The sequence below is a fragment of the Nicotiana attenuata genome, chromosome 1 (assembly GCF_001879085.1).
Source record: "Nicotiana attenuata strain UT chromosome 1, NIATTr2, whole genome shotgun sequence".
Taxonomy (NCBI): Eukaryota; Viridiplantae; Streptophyta; class Magnoliopsida; order Solanales; family Solanaceae; genus Nicotiana; species Nicotiana attenuata.
The window spans coordinates 2,027,689-2,055,310 of NC_031989.1; the positions used below are offsets into that span (position 1 = coordinate 2,027,689).

At 39.4% G+C, this 27,622-nt stretch overlaps 2 protein-coding genes across 2 annotated transcripts; both read left to right on the forward strand.

The window, feature by feature from the left end:
* On the forward strand, positions 5,349 to 6,087 carry LOC109239714 (auxin-responsive protein SAUR50-like). Its single transcript, XM_019406300.1, has one exon. It carries the CDS (start codon positions 5,440 to 5,442, stop codon positions 5,755 to 5,757), a length of 318 nt encoding a protein of 105 aa, XP_019261845.1. The 5' UTR covers positions 5,349 to 5,439; the 3' UTR covers positions 5,758 to 6,087.
* Positions 7,840 to 9,916, forward strand: LOC109232363. Its single transcript, XM_019398103.1, has 3 exons — positions 7,840 to 8,521; positions 9,004 to 9,161; positions 9,269 to 9,916. The coding sequence occupies exons 1-3, from the start codon at positions 7,840 to 7,842 to the stop codon at positions 9,914 to 9,916; spliced, it is 1,488 nt and encodes a 495-aa protein (XP_019253648.1).

Below are 27,622 nucleotides of genomic sequence, written 5' to 3' on the forward strand. Positions count from 1 at the left end.
ATCCAGAATTTATTCTTGACTCTGTTGTACTTTTGTAAGGAAAAGAACTCTAAAAGAGTATCTGAGTAAAGCAAAAGAAGACATAAATGTTGGACGAAGGCGTAACAAATCATTTAAGGATTGATAGCTATGTGGATCGCTTTCTGAGCCTTAGAACATGCTAAGAGATATACTACTCTCTTTAGCCTTCTTTTTTCTTTTCTGGCCATAATGGAGCCAAGGCTTTTGTTTGGGAGATTTAAATTTGTGGTGCTCATATTGGAGTTTGGATGTGGCTCATTTTCTGATTACTACTTTTCTGCATATAAAGGACCACTTTGAAAAAGGAATTCCCAATCTAAATTTTCTTCTAAACAGTAACTATATTCTTATACACAATGAAGGGTAGTCAATTCAACAACCTTTATCAAAAAATTATATTGTGTATATAACATATTTTACTATAAACGTAAATGAAAGATTACTTTTTATATATGCATATTAAATCTTGAATACCCTTAGCGAAATTTCTGGTTTCGCTTGTATTCAAACTCAGCGACATTACAACTTAGAATTGTAACCTTTTAGTTGCCGGGTTGTCTCTTGCAAGTTGGAACAAGAGCATTATATGTGTAAGATAATTAAGAGACCATGGGGCTATGAGAAAGACTAATTGAGTCGGACAAGTCACACAACAATGCACTATAATTAAAGTTCGAACAATAGATTAATTTCGACAAATCATAATTTTGTTGTCAAAAAGCTGAAAATCACTATCTAAATTGTTGTAGTAATTTTATCATATTTTGTATCTTTCGTACTCCTCTATTAATAACCAAGTAAAGAAAGGAAAAATGAGTTAGAGAAAGTGAAGCAAATATAAAAAGTTCACATGATTCCAAGCTAACATTGGTTTTACGAGTCCGGAACCAAAATGTGGTTCTTTTGGACTCAAACTACACAAATAGGTGTAAAAAAAAAGTTACCATACTATATATAACGCCAGAAAACATGGCGCTATACATTAACGGTAACTGCACCGTTAATGTATAGCGCCAGATTTTCTGGCGTTATACAAAAAAAATCTGACACAGCTGATATAGTGCCATAAAAAGTGGCGCTATATGTATGNTTGACAGGTTACTTCCCACTAGTCTCTTCCGTTTCCTACCGGCTCTTCTTCTAGGGCTACGTACTCTTTCTTTTTCTTTTTGGTAATTATTAGACATATGAAATAACTATGAAATATGTTGTTGTCAATTTATTTGCACTTTGAATATATTGTACTACCACAAAATACCACAAGATTAAAATTTGTGTTAGCAAGTAGCAGCTTCATGATTATTATCATATATACCAATAATAAAACTAAAATTGCTGCCATTTATTAAAACTAACAAGAAATATTACGGACGTCATGGAAAAAAAGTGTTGTTGTCAACTCCAAAAAAAAAGAAGCTAACACTCTGTTTGGATCACTGTTCCCCATCGTTTTATAATGTATCGTATTGTACTGTATTGTATTGTATCGTATCGTTTTATGAATACAATGTTTGGATAGATTGTATTGGTCGTTGTTGTTAAATAACATTTTGCTATTTGGTTTGACTGTATCGTACTGTACTTTAACTGATAAGTTTACTACAATACCCTCAATTATTTTAAATATTTAATTTATCAAAAATTACACATAAAAATTATTTAAGAAAACCACTTTCTACTAACTAATCACTAATTATGTCTTATATATAAATTAAGCAATTAAATTCATGCAAATTCTATCGAAATTAGTTGAACAAGTTAATAATATTAAAAATAATAATAAGTACACTATATTTATAATTAGATCATAATAATAAAAATTTAAAAAAAAAATATTAAGTAGACTCCATTCAGACAAAAGTAAAACAAAACATTTACCTGAAGAGTATGGAGAAGCGGCAGAAGAACAAAATGAGTTTTTCACGTATGTAGGTTATTATATACTAGGTTATATTTGGGATGTCGTCTTGAGAATTTATATCGGTTATTAGACTTCATGTAGAATTCTATTACAAAATTATGTGAGAAAGAGACTTTGCTATTATTTAAAATAAAAAGGTAAAGGGTAAAATAGAATTATAAAGTAATAAGTTAGGGCATAATTAGAAAGAAAAATAGGAAACGATCCCACCACACCAAATCGGTTGTTTCAAAAAATAGGACTTTTCATTGTTCCGGAACAATGGATTTAACAATACAATACAACCAATTTTAACTAAACAATCAAAACAAACATTGTTCGGTGAAAACAATACAATACGATACAATAGGTAACAACCATCCAAACAAGCTGTAAAGCTAATAAGTGGAAATGTAAAGTCTAAAAATAACCAATGTTGAGTTAATATTTTACGATAAATAACTTAATATAACTTGTCATTTGTTGGAAAATCCCTCAATATGTTTAAATAAAATATCAAAATGAAAAATACTACCTTGAGTCATAATGTTAACTACATATGTTTGAGAATCTTAGTTGGGGTGAAAATAATCTACATAATTAAGATAAGGAAAATTTTACTAACATATAAAGTTTTAATTGATTTCAAAGTTCTAAATATTAGGAAAATCATTAATGACTATTATTAAATATTAGAAAACTTATTAAATGAATATTCATAAATAGTAGAGCAATAACTAAATGATTGTTTTATCTAATGTGAACTTTATTTTTGAAGGACAAAAAAAATGACGTTTCGCTAAGGGCATTTTTGCTTTTAATATATTATAGATAATACAATTAGTCACCAAACTTCGTCAACGAATAAAATATAACAAATTTAAGACAAAAAATATATTTCACTAGTTGTCTACAATATTAGAGACTAAACTAGTTTGTCACCAATAACTTTAAACATTGTGACTAATGTTACCAAATAACTAGCGACAATTCATCTTTTTGGTGAAAAACTCGAGTAGATAAAACTATCGCTACAAATTTGTGTTTCGTCATTACACGTATTTGACGTGTGCATTTAAGTACGACTCTAATTTTTCTTCCAAAAAATCAATAATTAGTGATGAACTTTTTATGGTACCTAATAATTTTATAGGTTAAATAGAGATGATACAATGATTATCGATAATTTGTTTATGCTATTACTGACAAAACTAAGGTTGCAAAAGATATAAAACGTTTAGTGACGAAACTATTTCGTAGCCAAAATATAATTATTTTAAGACGAATAATTAGTTGTCTACAACATTAGTGACGAAACTAATTTGTCATCAATAATATTAATTTTGTGGCTAATGTTAATCAATAGTTGGCGCCAATCTATTTTTTGGCGGGAAACTTAAGTAGACAAAAAATTTGCAACGAAATTTATATTTTGTCACTAAAAGTATGTGCCCCATGAATTTAAGTACGAAATATAATTTTTGTCGCAGAAAATAGATAATTAGTGACGAATTTTCTATTGTAGCTAATATTTTCGTAGTTAAAAATCACATTTGTTGTAGTGATGGAATTTCTTTTCTGTTTTTTCGGTGAAATTACAACTTGTTTTAATTGTTGTTTAAGCAGATCAATTAGGAATTCCTTTGTAAGACAAACTACGACTAGTGCATATGTAGTTAGTTCATATATAGTGCACTAGATTGCACTAACTTTTGTTATGACGCGTAGTAATTATTGGTAATATGTTTAATAATTACCAAAAAGAAAAAGAAAGAGTACATAGTTCTAGAAGAAGAGTCAGTAGGAAAACGGAAGAGACTAGGTGGGAATAACCTGTCAAATGAGAGTTGACATACATATAGCGCCACTTTTTATGGTACTATATCAGCTGTGTCAGATTTTTTTTGTATAGCGCCAGATTTTCTGGCGTTATATATAGTATGGTAACTTTTTTTTTTTTACACCTATTTGTGTAGTTTGAGTCCAAAAGAACTACATTTTGGTTCCGGACACTTGGTTTTACAGACAAATCCATAAGATCAATCAGTTACCTTAGTAGTTGGAGTTAGTTAAAAATTTAGGTTTACACGAAAAATCTTGGCTAACTAAGGACAGAAAGATTCTTGAGAAATTAAAAAGGACACTATAGGACGGAAAGATAAAAAGAATATCTCTAGGGTATTGTGAAACTGTAAATAACAATGCAGCACCGGAATTAGTATATCAGCTTTGGATTGCGCGAATCGAGTAGTTTTTATTTATTTTTTGTATTTATTAGAAAAATTATTAAATATATATTTTATTATAAATCCAATTACTAAGACGAGAGTTGGATACAAGTTTTAAACTATTAATTTTTAAATTGTAACTAACGGCTATGGTAAATTAGAGGTCGAATCTGTAATAGTCTTTAATTTGTACTTTCCAAGAGAAGAGCACATGCCTTTCTGATTAAAATCTTAAAGAATCAGTTAACTTTTCTTCTATCTGAATTGAATCAAACAAAACCACAAAAACAACATTCACAAAAAAACAAACATTTTTCGAAAAAGAAATGTTCGTATTTCGTACTTCTCAGTACACTTACTGTTCGTCCGTGATTTCTCTGCAGTACCCTTTTAGTCTTTTTTTAAAGATGCTATAAACTGTGTGCCTCTATTCAAATGTAACCTTCCTTGAACATTGAAAGCCATGCTTCTAGCCATCCACATAATTTGTTCATCCAATGAAACCTAAAACACAACAAAAATCAAATAAAATTTTTTCAAAAAGCTACATAAAATAAGTAGAAATGAAAGTAGCATTAAATCTACTTCTACCTTTTAGGGAAAAACATCAGAATTATACATAAAAGACATTTAGAAACAATTTAAAATTTACTCGAACTTAGTGTTTATACCAATACAATAGTTATATGACATTTTCACATACTCTCTCAAATAATAATTAAGTAATATAAATTCTTATCATATTTTATCAGTTGCGTAGCACATGCATTGAAGGATGGCCGCCCGAACATTCTTTATCAAAAAATTACACCATGTATATAAAACTTATATTGTGTATGTAGGTCAAAAATTATTTTTTATATATGTATATTAAATTCTGAACACCCTTCACGAAATTTCCGACGTCGCCACTGTTTTATAATTTAATCATGATAAACAGATATAATTTGAAATAAATATTGGATGCCAAGAAATTTTTATCCATAGACAAGGGTCCTCTTTGCCATTAGGAGAAGCAACAAAGAACCGTAAAACCCTATGGGCTTTGGCCCCCACCTTGTCCTTTTTCCTCACACCCCACATGATAGCCCCCCCCCCCACCCAAACACCCCATACCCCCCCCCCCCCTTCCCCACAAAAAAAACTAGTTGGGGTCATTCTCCATAAATAGCTTCACATTCCTCTATTCCAAAGCACCAAATTCTCTTAAAACAAAAAGAAGTATTGGTCTTTCTAATTCTTCCTAAAGCACTCAACTTTTTTTGGTATCATAAAGAAAACCCTACAGAAATGGCCATCAGAAAATCAAACAAGCTATCACAAGCTGTACTTTTGAAACAAATTTTGAAAAGGTGTTCGAGTTTGGGCAAAAAGCACGTCTATAACGACGAAGATTGCCTTCCCGTTGACGTACCAAAAGGTCATTTTGCAGTTTACGTAGGAGAAAATCGAACTCGATACATCGTACCAATTTCTTTCTTGTCTCACCCTGAATTTCAGTGCCTCCTCCGTTGCGCTGAGGAAGAATTTGGCTTCGATCACGACATGGGCATCACCATTCCATGCGAAGAATTGGTTTTCCAGTCACTGACTAATATGCTGAGATAGTAAATAAAGTATTTGAAAAGAAGAAAAAAGAGTGAATAGTAGGTGTTAGGTTTTGTAGTGAAGAAAGATGGGCTCAAGATGAAGCAATTTTTAGTCTTTTTGCTTCTCTTTTTTTCTAACATCTTTCTTCACTTTTTCTTTTTATGTGACCTTCCTTTAACGTACTCTGACCTAGGAACCACATGATATTTGTAGTGTTTTTTATGGGTCAGAATCAGAATTTGTATAAATTTTTCCTTGCAGTGGTGTTTTTAAGCACACTGTGAGAGAAGTGAATGTCAGCTCTCAATCTATATATTATGCCACTTTCGATATTTTAGTGTTTCTCAATATATTTGCCATTTTAACTGCATCTTCATTTTTTAAGGAAAAATCCAATTGAGCATATTGAAATTGGTAATATTCCGTTTGAATTACAATAATATGATATAATTTCTCAGTAGATCGATGCAGAGCTTACTCCGTTATTTTGTGGACTATAGTATGATTAACACGTAAGTTTAATTTTTGTTGACCAAGAAATCCATTATTATGCCAATATAAAATGTAGAGAAATTTCTAGCATGGTTTCGTAAAACAACTAACAACCACCGCTATGTGCAGTAGAAGGATAACGAGCTGGTGTTCTCCCAAGTCGAACCAATGCCTGATGGGCTGCTCCAATTAAATAAGTAGAAATGATACCAGGTAGCCGCTCTAAAGGGCTGCTATGTAAGAATTAGCCAACGCGTTTTGAATTTCAATTTTTAAGTTCAAATTTTCGGGAATGTTCTTGAGTTAAGATTTTTAGTTTAAAATTTCATGATAAAATAAGTACGGGCTAATATCTAAATAGCATCAATGAGAATGGCTATCTGTGCATGTGAAATTAACAGGTTAATTAGTAGTTAATTAGTTATTAGGACTAATGTGTAAATACTGAGACTTAGGGGTGTTAGTAAGAATAATAACCGACTTAGTCTATTAAAGGACTAAGTCGGTTATTACTGTAGCTAACAGAAATCAGAGCTTCAACTCGTTCTTCTCTCTTCTTCTTCTATGAAATCAAAAGCCTCATTTCTGAATTGTTCTTGCATGTGTTAATCCAATTGATATTCGATCAATCTAAAGCAAATTAATATGGTATCAGAGCAGCAATCGATCAACTAGAGTTGTTATCCGAAGAAATCTGAAAAACAGTTAACTTCAGAGCTTGCGAAGGTGCAACAATGGCGGACGATGAAATTGAGAAGCTTCCTCACAATCATCCACTATACCTAAAGGATTCAGACTCACCGAGAACACCTTTAATAGCTCTCAAACTCACCGGGCCAAATAATTATTCCCTATGGAGTAGATTTATGAGAGTGGCTCTCCTAGTGAAGAACAAATTAGGTTTTGTGGATGGAACCTGTCAAAAAACTTCGTATAGAGGTGAATTGGCAGCGCAATGGGAGAGATGTAACGCAGTGGTTGTCAGAGTTGGTGCCGAGCATTATGTACGCTTCAAGTGCGAGAAAAATCTGGGACAAGTTCAAGGAGAAGTTTGACAAAGATGATCTGACTAGAATTTACCAAATTTCTGCTGACATTGCTGCCCTCAAGCAAGGTACAGATTCTGTAACTTCTTACTTCTCAAAGTTGAAAGACTTATGGAATGAGTTGGATATCCTAGCACCTTTACCTTCATGTGACTGTGAAGAATCACGTCCATACGTAGATCACCTAGTGAGACAAAGGCTTCTACAATTTTTAATGGGGTTAAATGAGAGTTACAGTCATGTGAGGAGTGTAGCGTTGCTAAAAAGGCCAGTTCTTACTGTGAATCAATCCTATGTTGTTGTAGTGCAAGAAGAAAGTCAAAGGGAATTAGGAGCAGTTGAAACAAATAGGGAGCCAATGACTATGTTAGCAGGGAAAGGAAATCAGTTCATGAAAGGGAAGAAAATAGGTCTGATTTGTGAACACTGTGGATACAAAGGGCATTTGAAAGAGAATTGCTACAAAATAGTTGGATACCCTGCAGATTTCAAAAGTAAGAAAAAGAGCCAGTTTCCTACATAAACCTATGCTAACAATGTTAATGGAGAGAAAGAAGTAGCAATGAACGATCATCCACAAGGAAACTACATGACTAAGGATCAGTACAAGCACTTGGTGAGCCTGTTGACAAAGTCATCCATGGAAGGAAGTTCCAGCAAAACATCAAGCTCAACAAATATGACAGGTATAAAGTCATTGCTATCTAATGCAAGATTATATGATTGGATAGTACATTCAGGAGCATCGCACCATATCACTATTTGTAAAGAAGTCTTAGAAAAATTAAAGAGAATCAACAAAGGAAATAGTAGAGGAGTTCAAATACTCACAGGAGGCAGATCAGAAATAGTAAACACAGGTGATACAACAATACTAGGAGGGCAGAAGATTAGAAATGTTCTACATGTGCCTGACTTCAAATTCAATCTCATTTCAGTGTCTATGCTGACTAGAGATTTATGTTGTTCAGCTTGCTTCTACCCTCGTTTTTGTGTGTTTCAGGGGCTTTACAATGGCAGGGAACCGGGGATTGGTAGAGAAGATGAAGGGTTGTACATAATTAGGAGTGAAGAAGATGAAATAGTAGCTGGATCAGTCAAGAAGGAAGTAATAAGTGCAGAATTATGGCATCAAAGGATGGGGCACGCCTCCATAGGTTCCTTGCAATGTTTTCCAGATTTGAAGAATAAAGTGAATAAAGATGTGCAGATGTATTGTGAGATTTGCCCATTGGCCAAGCAAAGTAGACTAAAGTTTCCTCTAGTAGTCATCAATCTGATCACATTTTTCAGCTTGTGCATGTAGATGTCTGGGGCCCATACAAAACTGCAACTTATGACAAGAAACATTATTTTGTAACCATAGTAGATGACTGTAGTAGATATACTTTGATCTGTTTGTTACAATCTAAATGTGAAGTAATAGAAATGCTGAAGGATTTCTTTTCCCTTTTGAAGAATCAGTTTAATGCTTCTATAAAAGTGTTGAGGTCTGATATGGTAGAGAGTTTTCAATAAAAACTACAATGAGTTACTTGCATCTTTTGGAATAGTACACCAAAGCAGTTGTCCCTATACTCCACAACAAAATGGCGTAGTAGAAAGGAAACATAAACACATAGTGGAGGTGGCAAGATCATTAAAATTTTAAGTAACATACCTGCTAGATTTTGGGGTGACTGTGTCAAGACTGCAGTCTACTTAATCAATAAGATACCTACAACAGTGTTGAATGGGAAATCTCCATATGAAAAACTTTATGGGAAAACACAAAAGATAGATCATCTTAGAGTGTTTGGATGCCCGTGTTATGCTAGCACACTGCCAAGAGGGGATAAATTTGCAGCAAGAGCCTTGAAATCAGTATTCGTTGATTATTCTGAGGTACAGAAAGGATATAACTGTATGACCTGGAGTCCAATAAGTTTATGGTGAGCAGGGATGTAAGTTTCAGAGAAGACATATTCCCTTTTAAGACCTAACCCTGTCAGCCTGAGAACTTATTCATTCCTGATACTGATCTTCCAACAATCACGAAGGATCGGTCTATTTCAACACCTATAGCTGATGATGATCTGGGAATAGCAATTAAAGCCGAGACAGACACTTCCACTCCTTATGTGGCACCAGATATGCCACTGAATGAGACAACAAATGATATGGAGGTACCTAATTCAGATGAGAGGAATGAAGAAAGTGCCTCACAACAACAGGAACATGAGCAAGTGGAACAGCAGGAACATGAAGAGGAGCTACTTGGACAAGTGCCATCAATTGTGCAACAGCCTACAGAGATCATAAAATCTACAAGAACACCAAGACCAGCAGTGTGGCTCAAAGATTGTGTGACTACTTGTAAACCAAAAGGAGACTGTCTCTATTCAGTTTCAGACTATGTAAGCTATGATCATCTTTTAGAGCACTACCAATGCTATCTAAGCTCATTCTTAGCCCAAGTGGAACCAAAAAGTTTCCACGAAGCAACACAAGATGATAGGTGGATAGAGGCAATGAAGCAGGAAATTTTGGCACTAGAAGAAAATAAAGCATGGGAGATAGTGGATCTTCCTCCAGGAAAGCAAACTATTAGCTCAAAGTGGGTGTATAAAATCAAACACAAAGCTAATGGTGAAGTATAAAGGTTCAAAGCCAGGCTGGTGGCAAAAGGATATACACAACAGGAGGGGTTGGATTATCATGAAACTTTTTCACCTGTTGCCAAGATGGTAACAGTCAGAACTGTGATCAATCTAGCAGTTTCTAAAGGCTGGATTCTATCTCAAATGGATGTTAATAATGCCTTGTTACAAGGTGATTTGTATGAGGAGGTGTACATGGCCCCCCCCCAGGGATTCAATAGGCAGGGGGAGTCTAAGATTTGCAGACTACTCAAGTCTGTTTATGGTCTCAAACAGGAATCAAGGCAAACGGAATATCAAACTGACTGATGCACTGATAGGTGAAGGATATGTGCAAAGTGCCTATGATCATTCCCTGTTCACAAAGAAGACAAATGCACACATGGTGATCATCCTTGTATATGTAGATGATTTATTAATTACTGGCAGGAACAACACATTGATGGAAGAAGCAAAGGCAACCCTACACAAGCATTTCAAGTTGAAGGATTTAGGTGAGCTAAGATACTTCCTAGGAATTGAGCTCATGAGATCAGACAAGGGAGTTGTGCTTAATCAAAGGAAGTCTGCTCTTCAACTAATCTCAGAGGTGGGATTGAGTGGTGCAAAACCAGCTAGCTCACCATTAGAACAGAATCTAAAATTGACAATTGCTGAGTATGACAAACATGCAGAAGTTAAGGGACATGAAGAGTTGCAGGAAATTGTAAGCTATCATAAACTAATAGGGAAGCTTATCTACCTCACCATTACAAGACTAGACATATGTTTTGTTGTCCAAGTTTTAAGCCAGTTTATGCAGAATCCAAAGCAATCACATTTGGATGCTGCATTGAGGGTTTAAATACATAAAAGGATCACCAGGAATGGGATTACTGTTGAAGAAAGGAGCAATAGAAGAAGTCACAGCCTATTGTGATGCAGATTGGGCAGCTTGTCCAAATACAAGAAGGTCTGTAACTGGTTATGTGATAAAGTTAGGAGAGTCACTAATCTCATGGAAGTCCAAGAAGGAGCCAACTGTGAGCAGGAGTTCTGCGGAGGCAGAATATAGAAGCATGGCAGCAGTGACTTCAGAGTTAGTTTGGCTAGTAGGGTTTTTGAAGGAGCTGGGATTGACTGTAAAAGAGCCAGTGATGATGCACTGTGATAGCAAAGCAGCTATGCAAATTGTAGCCAATCCAGTCTACCATGAGAGAACAAAATATATAGAGATTGATTGCCATTTTGTGAGAGAAAAATTCAAAGAGGGATTGATTGCACCTCAATATGTTTCCACTAAGGAGCAGCTCGCAGATGTGATGACTAAAGGATTAGGAGTTGAACAGCACAAGTCCTAATATCCAAGCTAGGATTATTCAATGTCTTTTACCCTCCAGCTTGAGGGGGAGTGTGAAATTAACAAGTTAGTAGTTAATTAGTTATTAGGACTAATGTGTAAATACTGAGACTTAGGGGTGTTAGTAAGAATAATAACCAACTTAGTCTATAAAAGGACTAAGTCGGTTATTACTGTAGCTAACAGAAATCAGAGCTTCAGCTCGTTCTTCTCTCTTCTTCTTCTATGAAATCAAAAGCCTCATTTCTGAATTGTTCTTGCATGTGTTAATCCAATTGATATTCGATCAATCTAGAGCAAATTAACAGTGCACTTGTCCTATTAAACTACCACCTCAAAAAGAAAAGTATGAAAAACAATTTCTAGTATATTTTTTATTTTATAACAATGTTGACTTGAGATATATTTAAACAAAGAAACATGGTAAGTCACGGTTTATATAATCGACCTCAACTTATTTAGGATTGACGTATAGTATCATCGTTGATTATTTGATCTAAGTACGATAGTTCTATAATATAAGCCACCTTTTGATACTTCATTTTGAATCATTTAATGGTGAAAGGTGATGTTTACTTTGAATTTGTATGAATTAATGTGCATGCGCTGTCTGGGGTCTTTTTAAACCTATTAAGTTGGTTACTTGTACTTTTATGGCTAATTACAACACTTGATATATCCTTATCCTTAAATTTGCAGAATGTGATAGACGTGGGTCCAATAGAGTATTTTCCTCGAAATTTCCCATTTTAGCATTCCTTCTTGGCTCTCTTTGTCCCTCATTCTTATCTCTATGTCAAATAATAATTGTCCAATAATATGGAGTACAATATTATAAACCGGCCAAGTAATATGGTACATCTTCGAAAAACACCCCATGTTGGTTTGTTTATCATGACATCATAAAACTCGAATTTGGGGATTGATTTTAGGACAAGTTACACACTCAGCCGATCGGTCAAAAATAATTATATTCGTTAGCTAAATATATAAACAATATACGCTGATTACTTACATTATACTCCCTCTAGTCTAAAATAAGTGATTTTTTGACTTTTTTCTTGTGGTCCAAAATAAGTGATTTTTCCAGATTTCAAGAATGAATTAATTATTTTTTTTCCTACATTGTCCTTGAAGTAAATGGTGTTGGAATATGTGTTAGGAGTGTTTATGTGAGATAGTAAAGGTTAATATGGTCAATTTCATTGTTAATTAATGCTAAAAGGTGAATTTCTTAATTTGTGTGAAAACATCCAAAAAATCACTTATTTTGGACCGGAGAGAGTATGTATCAGTAAATAGCTACCAGTACCTACCGTGTTTGCGGTAATTCTTGAATTCTTGAAATTTTGTAGTACTACATAAAAGTGAGTTAAATTGAATGGTCCATTTGGATATCCAACTACACCTATTTTGAGATTTGATTTCGACTCCTCTCAATTCCTTAGCCTCACTTTTACAATCATTTATTACTTATAGAAAAACTACAAAAATGAAAATATCAATTAGCATATGGTCCGGGAAGTGGGGCAATGTGTTCTTATTATCAATTATAGGACTATCTAATATTTGTGGAAATTAGAGCATATGAATGAAGGAGTGAAGTTAAGATGGCAGTTTCAAGTAGTTGGTACTTATATCACACTGGCCTTACATGCAGGATTGTCTTTAGTAGTACTTGCAAGGGCGGAGCTAGAGTATTCCTTATGCATTCGGACGAATTCAGTAACTTTTGTTTAGATCATGTATCATATTATAAAATTGATTAAATATGTATCAATATTGCGAACTCACTAACTAATTACGAACTATGAATTCGATAGCAAATTCAGAACTCTGAAAGGGTAACTGAGTAAAGCAAAAGTAGACAGAAATGCAGGACATAGCCGTAACACATCAATTAAGATTGATAGCTATGTGGATAGTTTTCTCAGCCTAAGAACATGCTAAGAGATACTAATGTCTCACCTTCTTTTTCCTGTTTCTCTCATAATGGAGCCAATATAATTAGCCAGCTTTTGTTTGGGAAATTTAATTCAGTGGTACTCATATTGGAGTTTGAAATGGGGCTCATTTGTCTAATAACTACTCTTCAAGATATAGTATTGATGTTGGTAGAGGACCACTTTGAACAAGGAAATTAAATCCCAATTTTGTTCTAGTTCCAGTAACTATATCCTTTTCATCAACTTGTACCTCCAAAACGTTGCCCCTTGTATTCTTGTTTTATGTCATCAACAATCTAAATACAAAATAGACACAAGTTTTTTCCCTCTTGGAACAAGAGCCATCATATATATGTCAGAGATATTTATCCTAACAAACTGTGGGACTACCAAAAGACTAACTGAATGCAATAAAAATATTCAATCCGGCATATATTCCTTCCATTACAAATTATCTTTGATGGTTTTTAAAAATAGTTGGCTTAGATTATTTATCATTTTAGAAGTTCCAGAGTAAATTAATTTTTTTTCCTATTCTACCTTTCATATTAATTGTTCTTGAAAACTATAAATAACTTAATTATGAGTAAGTATTTATGAAGAGTAATGTTTGCTCAAAAGTTATTACATATCTTATGAGTGCAAAACAACACAAATAATCACGAGAAAATCATAGCAAATCGTAATAATCTGTTGGACCAAATGAAAGAAACGAAAATAAGTACTCAGAATTAGGGGGGGAAACATTCGAAACCTTTATTGATAATATTTGTTTGGTCTGCCTCTCCATGAAGAGGTTCAGAGCCTTACAATGGTGTTTCTCTTTCCATAAGATGGGTATATTGTTCCCTTCTCTCTCCTGTATATAGTAGTGAAGAAGCAGCCCCCCTTTTTAGGCTTTCTACTCTTAGTATTTATAGCCGTGGGCTTCGCGAGCTGGCAATAAGTGGCCGTGACCACATTGGGATCTCGCCTTTATGGTGGCAGACAGGCCATGACCCTGTTGATCTAGCCGGATGCGGGTTGAACATCGTCAGTTCTGAGTGGTCGTACCACTAATTAATCATGAATTAACTTAAAACGGGATTAGCCTCGTTAATTATCGTGGGGTCGGATTCTGACACATACAGTTAGTCCCTCCGCTTATTGAGTTCGGGCCTTGGCCGAGCTCGATGAGTGCATTCCATCGGCTGTATTTCGAGAAACGCGGATGGGGATGTCGACTATTGCTTCGGTCGAGGCCGAATTCTTTTTGGCGATGGCCCTTAGCCTCACAGAGTATTAATATTCTGTTATTGGGCTATCAAGTTATTGTTCGATCGAGGTCGAACTCTCCTTTTGGGCGAAGGCACTTGACCTTTTAACTTACTTCGAATGGGGTCGAGTTGCATTGTGCTCTGATCCTTACGTTTGTTTTGGAAGCATACCCGTTCGGCCGTGGCGGACGGGGCGCATGTGGTGCGGGCGAGGAGAATGGGGGCACGCTTGATACGTGCTCGGTGATGGCCTTAGCCGTTTACACGTTGGAGAGGGCCGTAGCCTTTCATATATTGGAGATGGCCGTGGGAAATGAGTATGCGCCGGGTACGTATTTGGTCAAGTCCAGAATTTTGACGGCGTACGGCACATTCTTTCAGTGTTCGCAGGTCGTAGCGATTATTCTGATGGCGGTATGTTGGTGGATGGCTGAGAAGCCGCTTTGCGGAGCTCGTCATAATGATGCTTGCTTCGGCAGAATCGAACCGTTTTACGGTTGGTCATGCAGTTAATGATGGCTATTGGGTTTCGCGAAAGCCATTTATGTTGCCTATAAAGGTGGGTTGAGGCATTCATTTCACATATCTTCATTGTTCATCTGAGAGAGATTCTGAGGAAACTTTTTCATTTCGCTAATTCATCTTCTCCTTTCTTTCCTTTGATTGTGATAGCATTTGTCTTTAGTAGATCAATAATGGCAAGCAGTTCTTCCCACGATGCTCTTCCGATAGATTTTCCAGTAGTTGAAGGGCCATCTCCGGCAATGGGAGGTGCAGAACAGATAGAGTCCGGAGAAATTCTGTCGGTTGACGAGGTGGTTCCCCGGTTCGGAGGTCTGGCGATAGATTTCACTGCCGACGGTGGAGAGGAACCGGTGGATGAAGCCCAGTTAATGGGGGAGATTGGGATGGCCCGATTACGGGAACAGGGGATCGTTCCTACCCATGCAGACATTGTTCTCGCTAGAAGCGAGGAGAGGGTCCACACCGATCACAGGGGATACTGCATTTTTTACGCCTATCCTTTCAGGTTGGGGTTCAAGATCCCGCTCCCAATGCTGGTGGTGGATTTCTGCCGTTATTACGGGGTATGCCCGGGTTAGCTCACTCATTCCCTCTACAAATTGTTGGCAATGTTCATAAAGTACGCGGAATTGGCCCGTAGGGAGGTCACGCTGCAGCATGTGCTGAGTCTCTACGCTCCCCAGAGAGTCCGCGGCACCATGATTCAGGCGTGCCCTCGTGGGTCGAGGGGCCTGGTCATGAGGTTGGATGACGAGGTCGACCCTCGCCCTTTCGAGCACTTCTTTTACATCAGGACCAAGCACCTGGTGGCGGATGCTACCGGGTTCCCAGAGGCTTGGAACCATGCACGTAAGTTCTTTAGTGGTTGAATTCCTTTTTCTTTCCCTCTTTATGATTTGTGATCATGGGCGTTAACTCGTGTCTTTTTTGTAGCTGACATGTCGCCGCCGGCCCCATTGTCTTGGATTCGTGAGCGGGTCGAGGCCGTACTCCCTCATACGCGGGGGATACGCACATGGGCATCTTTCCGGAGAGGCATGGCCGTAGGCCCGTGGCAGGTAAAAAATTGATTTCTTCTTATGTTCCGCTTTGTTCCGACTCTATTCATCAACCTTGTTTTCTTGTGATTAGGGAGGGCACGCCGCGTTAGGGCCCCTCAGTTGGCCTTCCGTCGGCCTGGTGCGGTTGCTCGACTTACTGCAGCGCCGGTGTCGCGCTCAATACCGAGGGTGGCCTCAATTGAATCTTCAGCGGTTTCTTCTCCATCAAGGACCCGTCTTCGGGACGAGGGGCCATCGGGGGTTGTGCGCCCTAGAACGGAATCGTCATCAGCTGGGGAGGAGGAGAGGCCGTTGATAAGGCGTAGGGTCGCGTTCGCGCCGGATCCTCTTGTGGTAATTAATTTGGACTCCCCCCCGGCGGACGCGGAGAAGAGTGTAGCTGCGGCGCCTGCCCTCGAGGGTGGACAAACAATGGGGGTTGCCCCGGTTGGCTTAGGCCGTGATGATACCGTCGCTTCGGCGACTCAATTGTTGGTTCCAGTCGCTGAAACGGGAGGTAGTTCCTCAGTGGCTGCTAGTGTGGGTGAGGCCAGCGCTCCTTCGGCGGCTGCGGCGGGAGGAGATGCTGTAGGGGGTGAGGATGAGTCCGAATCCGACTTGGATCCCGACGACGTCCGTATGTTCCAGGAAGGCTCCACCAATTCAGCGGTGCGTGCAGGGGGGCGATCTCGCTTTATCGAAGTTCCCACGGAATTGAACTTATTGCTCCAAGGGGAAAGCTTGGTGCCGCAGTTCGAGCTGCTATGCTCGGAGGCCGAGAATGCGTCGTTGAGGGGCGTTACGGATGTCGGGCTGATGAATGAAGTAGCCATGATGGGCTTGAGGGTATGTACTGTTACGTCGGTTCGCTTCTTCTTTGCCTTAGGTTTATTCTTTTATTCTAATCGTTGTCTTTGCTTTGCAGTCTTATCTGTTGGAGGTGGAGAGCATTCGTCGAGCCAAGGTCCGCTCGGGGATATTTTTGCGGGCGCTGGAGAAGTATCGCCGCTACCGAGATCAGTGCCGAGAGTTGCGCGTGCGCTTGAGGAATGATCCTCGCAGCCGGGCCTTGGTCGAAGAGCTGGCGAGGCGGGAGCTTCAGATGCAGCAAATACTTGGCAGGACGAGTGCTCTCGAGGAGCAGCTCCGCCGAAAGGATGAGGAGCTCGAAGCGGTAAAGAGGGTCGCAGCTGAGTGCGAGCGCCGGGGCGAGGCCAAGGCGGCGGAGGCCGCTGCGGCATGGAGCGGGAAAGTGACCGCGTTGGAGGGTGAGGTCGCGGCATTGAAGCTTCAAGTGAGGGATGCTTCGTCGAGGGCCGGGGCGTTGGAGGAGGCTATCCGCGTGCACGAATCCCAACGGGCATTGGAAAGGGATGCTGCGGCCTTTAGAGAGGCGAGTCTCGAGGAGCGGATTGGTGTCTTTGAGCAGGACGCCCAGGTCATGGCGGACCGGATCACAGCCTTAGAAGAAGAGAATCAGCGGCTACGGGATCAGGCCGCTTCTTCCAGCCAGGCTCGAGAACTTTGGGTCTTTGCCGAGGCCCAGCGTGATGTATATAAGAGTTTGTGGGAAGCTGGCGTCGTGACCGAAGCTGCTTTCGAGGGGGCGCGTCAAAAGGCTCGTGAGGCACGTGCCGATTGTGGTTTTGACGCGGCGACGCCGGAGGTTGACGCTGGTGCAGACGACGGCGCAGACGGCACCGAGTAGAAAGATGTCTGCATTTTTTCTTGTCTTGTTTGCCGCTTGGCGTTTTAGGCGTTTCTCGTATTATTATTTTTTTTATTTCTTGTATTGATCGGCTTTGGCCGGGTGTAAGCGGGGATGACCCGTCATTGACTTTGTAAATATATAAATTTTCTTTTCCATTGCCTGTCTTGTGCTTATTTTGTTGACCGTCGGCGTTGGCGACCCTAGTCGAATTTAGATCGACGGCTTTAGTCGTGAAGGAATCGGTGGCCTTAGCCATAAAGGCAACTTCGACTGTCGTCAAACTGTTTACCCACCGCAGTCGAATCTAGGTCGACCGTTGGCGGCGATGGCCTTGCTTTTTCAATTCGGTGTTGGCGAGTCTTAGCCGTTATTTGGCGATAGCGGCGCTTAGCCTTAGTCCCAGTTCGGGCGCGGTCGAACTACCGGTCGTGATAGTAAAAAACGCGGCCTCGTAGTTTGACCGGGGCCGAACTTTACGTGGCCCGAATCTTAATTCGAGTTGGGGGAACTTACTTGAATGGCGAGGGTGCCTATCCTGCGCTTTGATTTGTTGGAGGTCGGGCTTTGCTTTCACAGATGAAGGCGTTTGGCCTGAGTCTCGGTTCAACTGTGGTTGGACTTGCTAAAGTTGAGGACGAAGGCGTCCATCCTTGTAGTTCGAGCGAGGTCGAGCTCGTTGGATTCAATAGCGAAGGCGCATAGCCTGAGTCTAGGTTCGACCCTGGCTGGACTTATTGGCGGAGGCACGCAGCCGGAGTCCCAGTTCGACTGTTGTTGGACTTTGTTAAATTTGGTAGCGAAGGCTCGTAGCCTGTCTTGGTTCAACCGTGGTTGAACTTGTTGGTGAAGGCGCGTAGCCCGTCTTGGGTCTCGGTTCAACCGTAGTTGAACTTTTGGCGAAGGCGCATAGCCTTGATATAATGGCGAAGGCGCATAGCCTGAGTCCCGGTTCAACTGTTGTTGAACTTAGTCGATTTTGACGGCGAAGGCTCATGGCCTGAGTCCCGGTTCAGCTGTTGTTGAACTTGGTCGATTTTGACGGCGAAGGCTCGTGGCCTGAGTCCCGGTTCAACCGTAGTTGAACTTTCTGGTGAAGGCGCGTAGCCTGTCTTGGTTCAACCGTAGTTGAACTTTTTGGTGAAGGCGCGTAGCCCGTCTTGGTTCAACCGTAGTTGAACTTTTGGCGAAGGCGCATAGCCTTGATATAATGGCGAAGGCGCATAGCCTGAGTCCCGGTTCAACTGTTGTTGAACTTAGTCGATTTTGACGGCGAAGGCTCGTGGCCTGAGTCCCGGTTCAACCGTAGTTGAACTTTCTGGTGAAGGCGCGTAGCCTGTCTTGGTTCAACCGTAGTTGAACTTTTTGACGAAGGCGCATAGCCTTGATATAATGGCGAAGGCGCATAGCCTGAGTCCCGGTTCAACTGTTGTTGAACTTAGTCGATTTTGACGGCGAAGGCTCATGGCCTGAGTCCCGGTTCAACCGTAGTTGAACTTTCTGGTGAAGGCGCGTAGCCTGTCTTGGTTCAACCGTGGTTGAACTTGTTGGTGAAGGCGCGTAGCCCGTCTTGGTTCAACCGTAGTTGAACTTTTGGCGAAGGCGCATAGCCTTGATATAATGGCGAAGGCGCATAGCCTGAGTCCCGGTTCAACTGTTGTTGAACTTAGTCGATTTTGACGGCGAAGGCTCATGGCCTGAGTCCCGGTTCAACTATTGTTGAACTCCGTCGATTTTGACGGTGAAGGCTCGTGGCCTGAGTCCCGGTTCAACCGTAGTTGAACTTTCTGGTGAAGGCGCATAGCCTGTCTTGGTTCAACCGTAGTTGAACTTTTGGCGAAGGCGCATAGCCTTGATATAATGGCGAAGGCGCATAGCCTGAGTCCCGGTTCAACTGTTGTTGAACTTAGTCGATTTTGACGGCGAAGGCTCGTGGCCTGAGTCCCGGTTCAACCGTAGTTGAACTTTCTGGTGAAGGAGCGTAGCCTGTCTTGGTTCAACCGTAGTTGAACTTTTTTGACGAAGGCGCATAGCCTTGATATAATGGCGAAGGCGCATAGCCTGAGTCCCGGTTCAACTGTTGTTGAACTTAGTCGATTTTGACGGCGAAGGCTCGTGGCCTGAGTCCCGGTTCAACCGTAGTTGAACTTTCTGGTGAAGGCGCGTAGCCTGTCTTGGTTCAACCGTAGTTGAACTTTTGGCGAAGGCGCATAGCCTTGATATAATGGCGAAGGCGCATAGCCTGAGTCCCGGTTCAACTGTTGTTGAACTTAGTCGATTTTGACGGCGAAGGCTCGTGGCCTGAGTCCCGGTTCAACCGTAGTTGAACTTTCTGGTGAAGGCGCAGAGCCTGTCTTGGTTCAACCGTAGTTGAACTTTTTTGACGAAGGCGCATAGCCTTGATATACTGGCGAAGGCGCATAGCCTGAGTCCCGGTTCAACTGTTGTTGAACTTAGTCGATTTTGACGGCGAAGGCTCATGGCCTGAGTCCCGGTTCAACATTTGTTGAACTTAGTTGATTTTGACGGCGAAGGCTCGTGGCCTGAGTCCCGGTTCAACCGTAGTTGAACTTTCTGGTGAAGGCGCGTAGCCTGTCTTGGTTCAACCGTGGTTAAACTTGTTGGTGAAGGCGCGTAGCCCCTCTTGGTTCAACCTTAGTTGAACTTTTGGCGAAGGCGCATAACCTGAGTCCCGGTTCAATTGTTGTTGAACTTTTTTGGTTCGTGGGTTTTTGGGAGCTGAAGCTCGGTTTTGATTCGAGATCTTGAGCAGCTTAATCGTTATCTTCCCAACCGGGGTATGTAGGCTGTCTCGAAGCGCTTCTCGATTCGAGATTCCTCCGTGCTGGTTTCCGGCTGGAGGCCTTATCAGGAATGTGGGAGATCTCTTACGAAGATTCTCCCCAAAAGAAGGGGGGCTGCTTCTTCTTGTTTGCACCATTAGATAGATGAGGGACAGAGGAACCGGACCTCGATTCGAGATCTTCGAGTTCCATCGGCCTGATATGCCGCTTTGGCTTGTTTTTGCTGGGTTGTTCTTCCTAACCGGCGTTTCTTTCCTTTTGGTCCATTGAAGAACTACGCGATTTTGCTATGAAATCCCCACAGACGGCGCCAAATTGTTTGCTCGTTATTACATATCTTATGAGTGCAAAACAATACAAATAATCACGGAAAAATCATAGCAAATCGTAATAATCCGTTGGACCAAATGAAAGAAACGAAAATAAGTACTCAGAATTAGGGGGAGAAACATTCGAAACCTTTATTGATAATATTTGTTTGGTCTGCCTCTCCATGAAGAGGTTCAGAGCCTTACAATGGTGTTTTCTCTTCCCATAAGATGGGTATATTTTTCCCTTCTCTCTCCTGTCTATAGTAGTGAAGAAGCAACCCCCCTTTCTAGGGCTTCTACTCTTAGTATTTATAGTTGTGGGCTTCGTGAGCTGGCAATAAGTGGCCGTGATCGCGTTGGGATCTCGCCTTTATGGTGGCGGACAGGCCATGGCCCTGTTGATCTAGCCGGATGCGGGTTGAACATCGTCAGTTCTGAGTGGTCGTACCACTAATTAATCATGAATTAACTTAAAACGGGATTAGCCTCGTTAATTATCGTGGGGTCGGATTCAGACGCATACAAGTAATTATATCTAAGATATAAATAATGATAAAATAGTCAAAAATCTTCCTATTTAATATTTTCCCAAGGGGTGTAACGGCGGTCCGGGAAAGAGCCAGATCACAAGAGTCTATTGTACGCAACCTTACCCTGCATTTCTGCAAGAAGCTGTTTCCACAGCTTGAACCCGTGACCTTCTAGTCACATGATAGCAACTTTACCAGTTACGTCAAGACTCCCTTTCTTAAAGGACGTGTAAAATAAAAACATGATAAATAATTTGAGAAGGAGCTACGGAATACTAAATATCATGATAAAATACATAAAAATAGATTTATCTGAAGAAGTCGTAATTAATTGTCTAACACCTAAAAAGATGAGTCATAAAATAGTGAAATAAATATGCCAACTAACATTGGTTTTAGACAGATTCACAAGAATCAGTTACCTTGGTAGTTGGAGTTGGTTAAAATTTACTTAGGTTTACACTAAAAAACTTGGCTAACTAGGACAGAAAGATTCTCGAGAAATGTAGAAAACGAGGACGGAAAGATCAAAAGAGTATCTCTAGGGTATCGTGAAATGTAAATAACAATGTAAACTAACGGCTACGTAACATACTGGTCAAACTTGCAAAAGTCTTTAATTTGTAGTACTCACTTTACGAGGGAAATGCACATGCCAAAAAATAACAATATACTTAATTTTTGTTTTTGACATATTCCGCTTTTGCAGTAAAATTCTTTTTTCATAAAAAAAACAAATACTTTAACAAAAAGAAAGTTTTGTATTTCGTACTTCTCAGTACACTTAGAGGTCGTTTGGTAGAATGCATTAGAGAAAATAATGCATGCATTAGCTTTGTCTATTAGTAATACCTTGTTTGGTACAATTAGTTATACACTCTATTTGTTATTATCTTATGTATAACTAATGCATAGCAAACCATGGTATTAGCAATACCAAGGCTATTAATGCATGCATTAGCATGGTTAAAAACAAAATTAACCTTAAAGTCCCTTAAAGCTAAAGAATATGGAGGCATTTTTTTAAACAACTATCTTTTTTTAAATTATGCAATGCATTTTAATTTTTAATACACCACACCAAACAATGGATAAGAAATAATCTGTCACGACCCTAAATCCGGACCCGATCGTGATGGCGCCTCTCGTGAAGACAAGGCCAGCCGACACACTCCAACTTCATTCTTAAGCAATTAAATAATAGAACTAAGTCTAAATCATAATAATAAATCCCAAAATAAGGTAGATAATACTATTGCGGAATAGACATAGCCCGACATCGGGGTGTCACAAGTCACGAGCATCTACTAAGGTCTAAATACAACGAAAATTCAAAAAAAAATGCCCTAAATACACGCTAATGAAATCGGGAGGGAGAAAAGCAGTGCTGCGGACGTCGGGCAGCTACCTCGCTAAACTCCGATGTTTCTGCCTCTAAGCAACCAATACCCGCTACCGGGTTCAGAAACACCTGAATCTGCACACAAGGTGCAGGGAGTAAAGTGAGTACTTCCAACTCAACGAGTAATAATAATAAATGTAGACCGAGTAATAAGAAATCGCGTAAAGGCACATCAACAGGCTACAAAGAAGCAGTAAAAGCCAGTAAGAGCAGTGAAACAGTGAAAATTTGTAAAGTCACTTTAGTTCAATTTAAACTTCTTCAAAATGCCTTTTTAACAGGTCAACAAGTGGATGACAGGCAACTACAAAAGATCAACACGCAAGGAACCGCCTCTCAGGCATAATATCAATAGAACACGTAAGGAACCGCCTCGCTGGGTACCCGCGCTCACTGGGGGTGTACAGACTCCTGGAGGGGCCCCTTACGGCCCAAGCGCAATATCAAACTATCTCGTGGCATAATCCAACAGGCTCTCGGCCTCATATCAATCACAAGACACCTCGTGGCATAATAAACCAGGCCCTTGGCCTCTCATAGTACCACATACTGCGGCGTGCAGCCCGACCCAAAAGTATCCTTACAATACAGGCCCTCGGCCTTACTCAGTCAGAATCTCGTAAGCCTCTCGGGCAACAGTAAAACATGATGCTCAGCTCAAAATATCCTTTAAAATATCATTTAAAGTGTTAATACAGAGTAAACATGGCTGAGTTGTGAAAATAGTAAAATATAACATGACTGAGTACAAGTATAAAGTCAAAACAGTGAGTAAAATAGCAATAAATATCCCCTAAGGGTCCAAACAGTTGGCACGAATCCCAAATATGGCATTTAGCCCAAAACATGATAATATCAGATAATTTGCAGTCAAATACGCAGTAAAATAGTCATTCGGGATGGATTAAGTCACAAATCCCCAACATTGCACGATCCCACGCTCCTCATCTAGCGTGTGCGTCACCTCAATATAGCACCACGATGTGCAATCCGGGGTTTCATACCCTCAGGACAATATTTAAAGTCATTACTCACCTCGGTCCGGTTCAAACTCTAGCCCGCGATGTCTTTGCCCTCACGAATAAACCTTCGAATGCTCCAAATCTAGCCACAATCAGAACATAATCATTAAAATATGCTAAGGTAACAAAGCCCACTCGAAAATATTCAATTTGCATCAAAAATCCCGAAATTGCTCAAACCCGACCCCCGGGCCCACGTCTCCGAATCCAATAAAAATCACATCAATAAAATTCTCGTTCTCTCATGTGTCTATACATATCAAGAACATCTAAATCGGACCTCAAATGGCCTCTCAAATCCCAAATTCTAGGTCTCTAAATACAAGCCCTAGTTCTTCACTACTAGGCTTAAATTCCATGATTAATTAGGTAGAATTCACATAAGAATCAAGTATAAAATCCATAAATCTTACCTCCAAGTGTTCCCCCTTGATTCTCTCTTCAATTCCCTTCAAGATGCTTCAAAATCGCCTAAAAATGGAGGAACTTAGCCTCAAAATCGCGGAAATGAGCTTTTAAAACATTCTGCCCAGGCATTCAAATCCTCCTTCGCGATCGCGGTCAAAGCCTCGCGTTCGCGAAGAACAAAATAACTTTGACCAAATTTCCTCTTTCGCGATCGCGACCTTCCAAACGCGAACGCGATGCTTTACTCAGACCACCCTTCGCGATCGCGTTCCCCCTCTCGCGAACGCGATGAATAAAATACCTCAAACTCAGCTGACCACTTTTCCTCTACGCGAACGCGGTCCACCTCACGCGAACGCGATGACCAAACGCCCAGCCCTTCGCGAACGTGTAGCCTTCCTCGTGAACGCGAAGGCTTAAATCCCAGCTTCATCAGATGACCCTTCGCGAACGCGAGGACCCACTCGCGAACGCGAAGGTCATTTCTCTGCAGCACTGATCTGCAATTTTCTGCAACTCCAAATATAATGAAATGGTCCAATTGACCACCCGAAACTCACCCGAGGCCCCTGTGACCTCAACCACACATACTAACATATCCCATAACCTCATTCAAACTTGTTCCAACCTTGGGAACGCTCAAAACAACATCAAAACACCAAATTCGCATCGGATTCAAGCCTAAGAACTCCAAAATCTTCTAAATTACGCTTTTGATCAAAGACTCAACCAAACCACGTTCAAATGACCTCAAATTTTGTACACACATCCCAAATGACATGACAGAGCTACTGTAACTTCCGGAATTCCATTCCGACCCCTATATCAAAATCTCACCTATCAACCGGAAAACGCCAAAAACTCAACTTCGCCAATTCAAGCCTAAATCTACTCCGGACCTCCAAAACACATTCCGATCACGCTCCTAACTCCCAAATCACCTAACGGAGCTAACCAAATCATAAAAATTCCAATCCGAGATCATATACAAACAAGTCAAAACTTGGTCGAACCTTTCAAATCTCAAGCTTCAAACTGAGAACTGTTCTTCCAAATTCATTCTGATTACCCTGAAAATCAGAACCAACGATTTACATAAGTCATAATGCATAATACGGGGCTAGACATGCCCGAGAACTGGCGAGCGAAGTGCAAAAGCTCAAAATGACCGGTCGGGTCGTTACGTAATCTCTGCATAACTAACTCATGCATTACTACCCCATGCATTACTAATCCCTATATTACTAATACACCTTATTCATCATTATTCTTATACACCCAAACGACCCCTTATTGCTCGTCCGTGATTTCTTGCTATACCCTTTATTCTTTCTTTTTTAAGATGTAATAAACTAGGCATTTACTACTTCCTCCGTTTCAATTTATGTGAACCCAATTGATTGGGCACGGAGTTTAAGAGTAGGGGAGACTTTTAAATTTGTGGTGCAAAATGAGGCATATATATTTTGTGTGGCTATAAATCATTGCATAAAGGTAAATTATTTTCAAATAGGAAAAGGGGTCATTCTTTCTTGTACGGACTAAAAAGAAAATAAATTCATATAAATTAAAAGGGAGTGAGTAATGTATAGTGGTGTTCGGACCATTTTGTCCCATACAATAATTATCCTATACGATCTATATATTTATTATCTTTCCTTAGCACAAATATTAAATAACTTCATTATATATACCTGACATTTTATTGGCGAAATGTTCAAAATACGTAGTAAAATTATGATTGTATAGGTAATACATCTTGGAAAATTAACAAAAATCCTATGCAACTAAAAATCATCACTCGAAAAGCTCATTTTAAGAAAACATTACAATGTATACTTATTTAGGAAAAATTTACATACTTGTATAAGTCAAATTATATATTAAATTTTGTTTGCAATAAAACTGCGTCACATAAAATAGTAATAGTATTTGCACAATTTCTATTTCTCTTAGGAAATCATTTCAAATTTATTTGAACAATACAGAGTAGTAAACTTTTCTCGTAAATCTACACCAAGTCTAACTAGAGTCCGAAACCAAAATAATGGTTTTTGGGACTCAAAATACCTTTATATAGTTTTAAAAAAAGTTATCTTTCTAACTAAAACGCAGTATTATACTGCGTTTTACTTTAACGAAAATTTAGCCGTTAAAGTAAAATGCAGTATAATACTGTGTTTTGGGAAAGCGCAGTATTATACTGCGTTTTGCCTATTAAAATATAAGTCTCCTTCTTCCCCACGACAGAAACCTTCTGGTTTCTATTTAAAAATCAAACACTGGTCCCCCACCCCCGATTTAAAAATAAAATCGATTGGACCCCACCCGTCACACAAAAAGTGAAGATTGTAGGTCCCGCATTCAATCTCAAGCCTTCGATTGTTGTGGTTTCCTCGTTTCGGGCTCAAAATTTCAAATTTCCAACTTTTCTAAAAACATAAATCGAGGTATTCCGATTTAGTTTATGTCGAAACTCGTATAATAATGCATATTTGTGGTCTTGAATGTGTTTTCACGTTGTTTTGTGTTTTGTTTGCGATTAAATTAGTATGTTATTTTTATCCGGATTAAATTATTAGTGTTTAGAAAAAATAGTTAAAAGTTGAAAAATAATTTTTCTTGTTAATAAAAATGTTCATAAATTTCTTTTACTGTTTTATATGTAATTTCGTGAATGTTGTGTTATTAAAATATGTTTGTTGTTTTTATTTGGTTTAGATTATTTATTTGCTTAAAGAATAGTGTCCTTATAGCTTAGTAAAACATAGAGCCTTATAGTGTAGTAAAATATAGAGTCTTTTAGCGTACTAAAATATAAAGCCTTTTAGCGTAGTAAAATATAGAGCCTTTTAGCGTAGTAAAATATAGAGCCTTTTAGCGTAGAATCTCTGTAGTTTAAGTATCTACTAACTACAAACTCTATCCAATTATATTTTACAAAAGAATTCAGGATAGCTTGGTGCTACTGTGCCTCAAATATCGAGCCTGGAACTCATAGATATATACTCTGTCCAATTAAATAATTAAATATTTAATTTATAAAACTAAAATAAAATTCTAAAAATATTGAAATTGACACACATAAGAATTCAGGATAGCTTGGTGCTACTGGGCCTCAAATATCGAGCCTGGAACCCATAGATATATACTCTGTCCAATTAAATAATTAAATATTTAATTTATAAAACTAAAACAAAATTAATATTGTTTAATTTACAATAGACGACATGGACGTGCCGCCTGTGCATCCTGGACCTTTCTCGGATGAGATATTAGTGTTACAGGGCGATCATAGGTCCGCCTACGTATGGGATGGAGAGCTAGTGGAGCAGACTCTCCACGCCAGGAGAGTGGACGACGTGTGGGACTTTATCAGGGAGAGAGGTTTTCATTCCCGCGTAGTCCAGCGCCT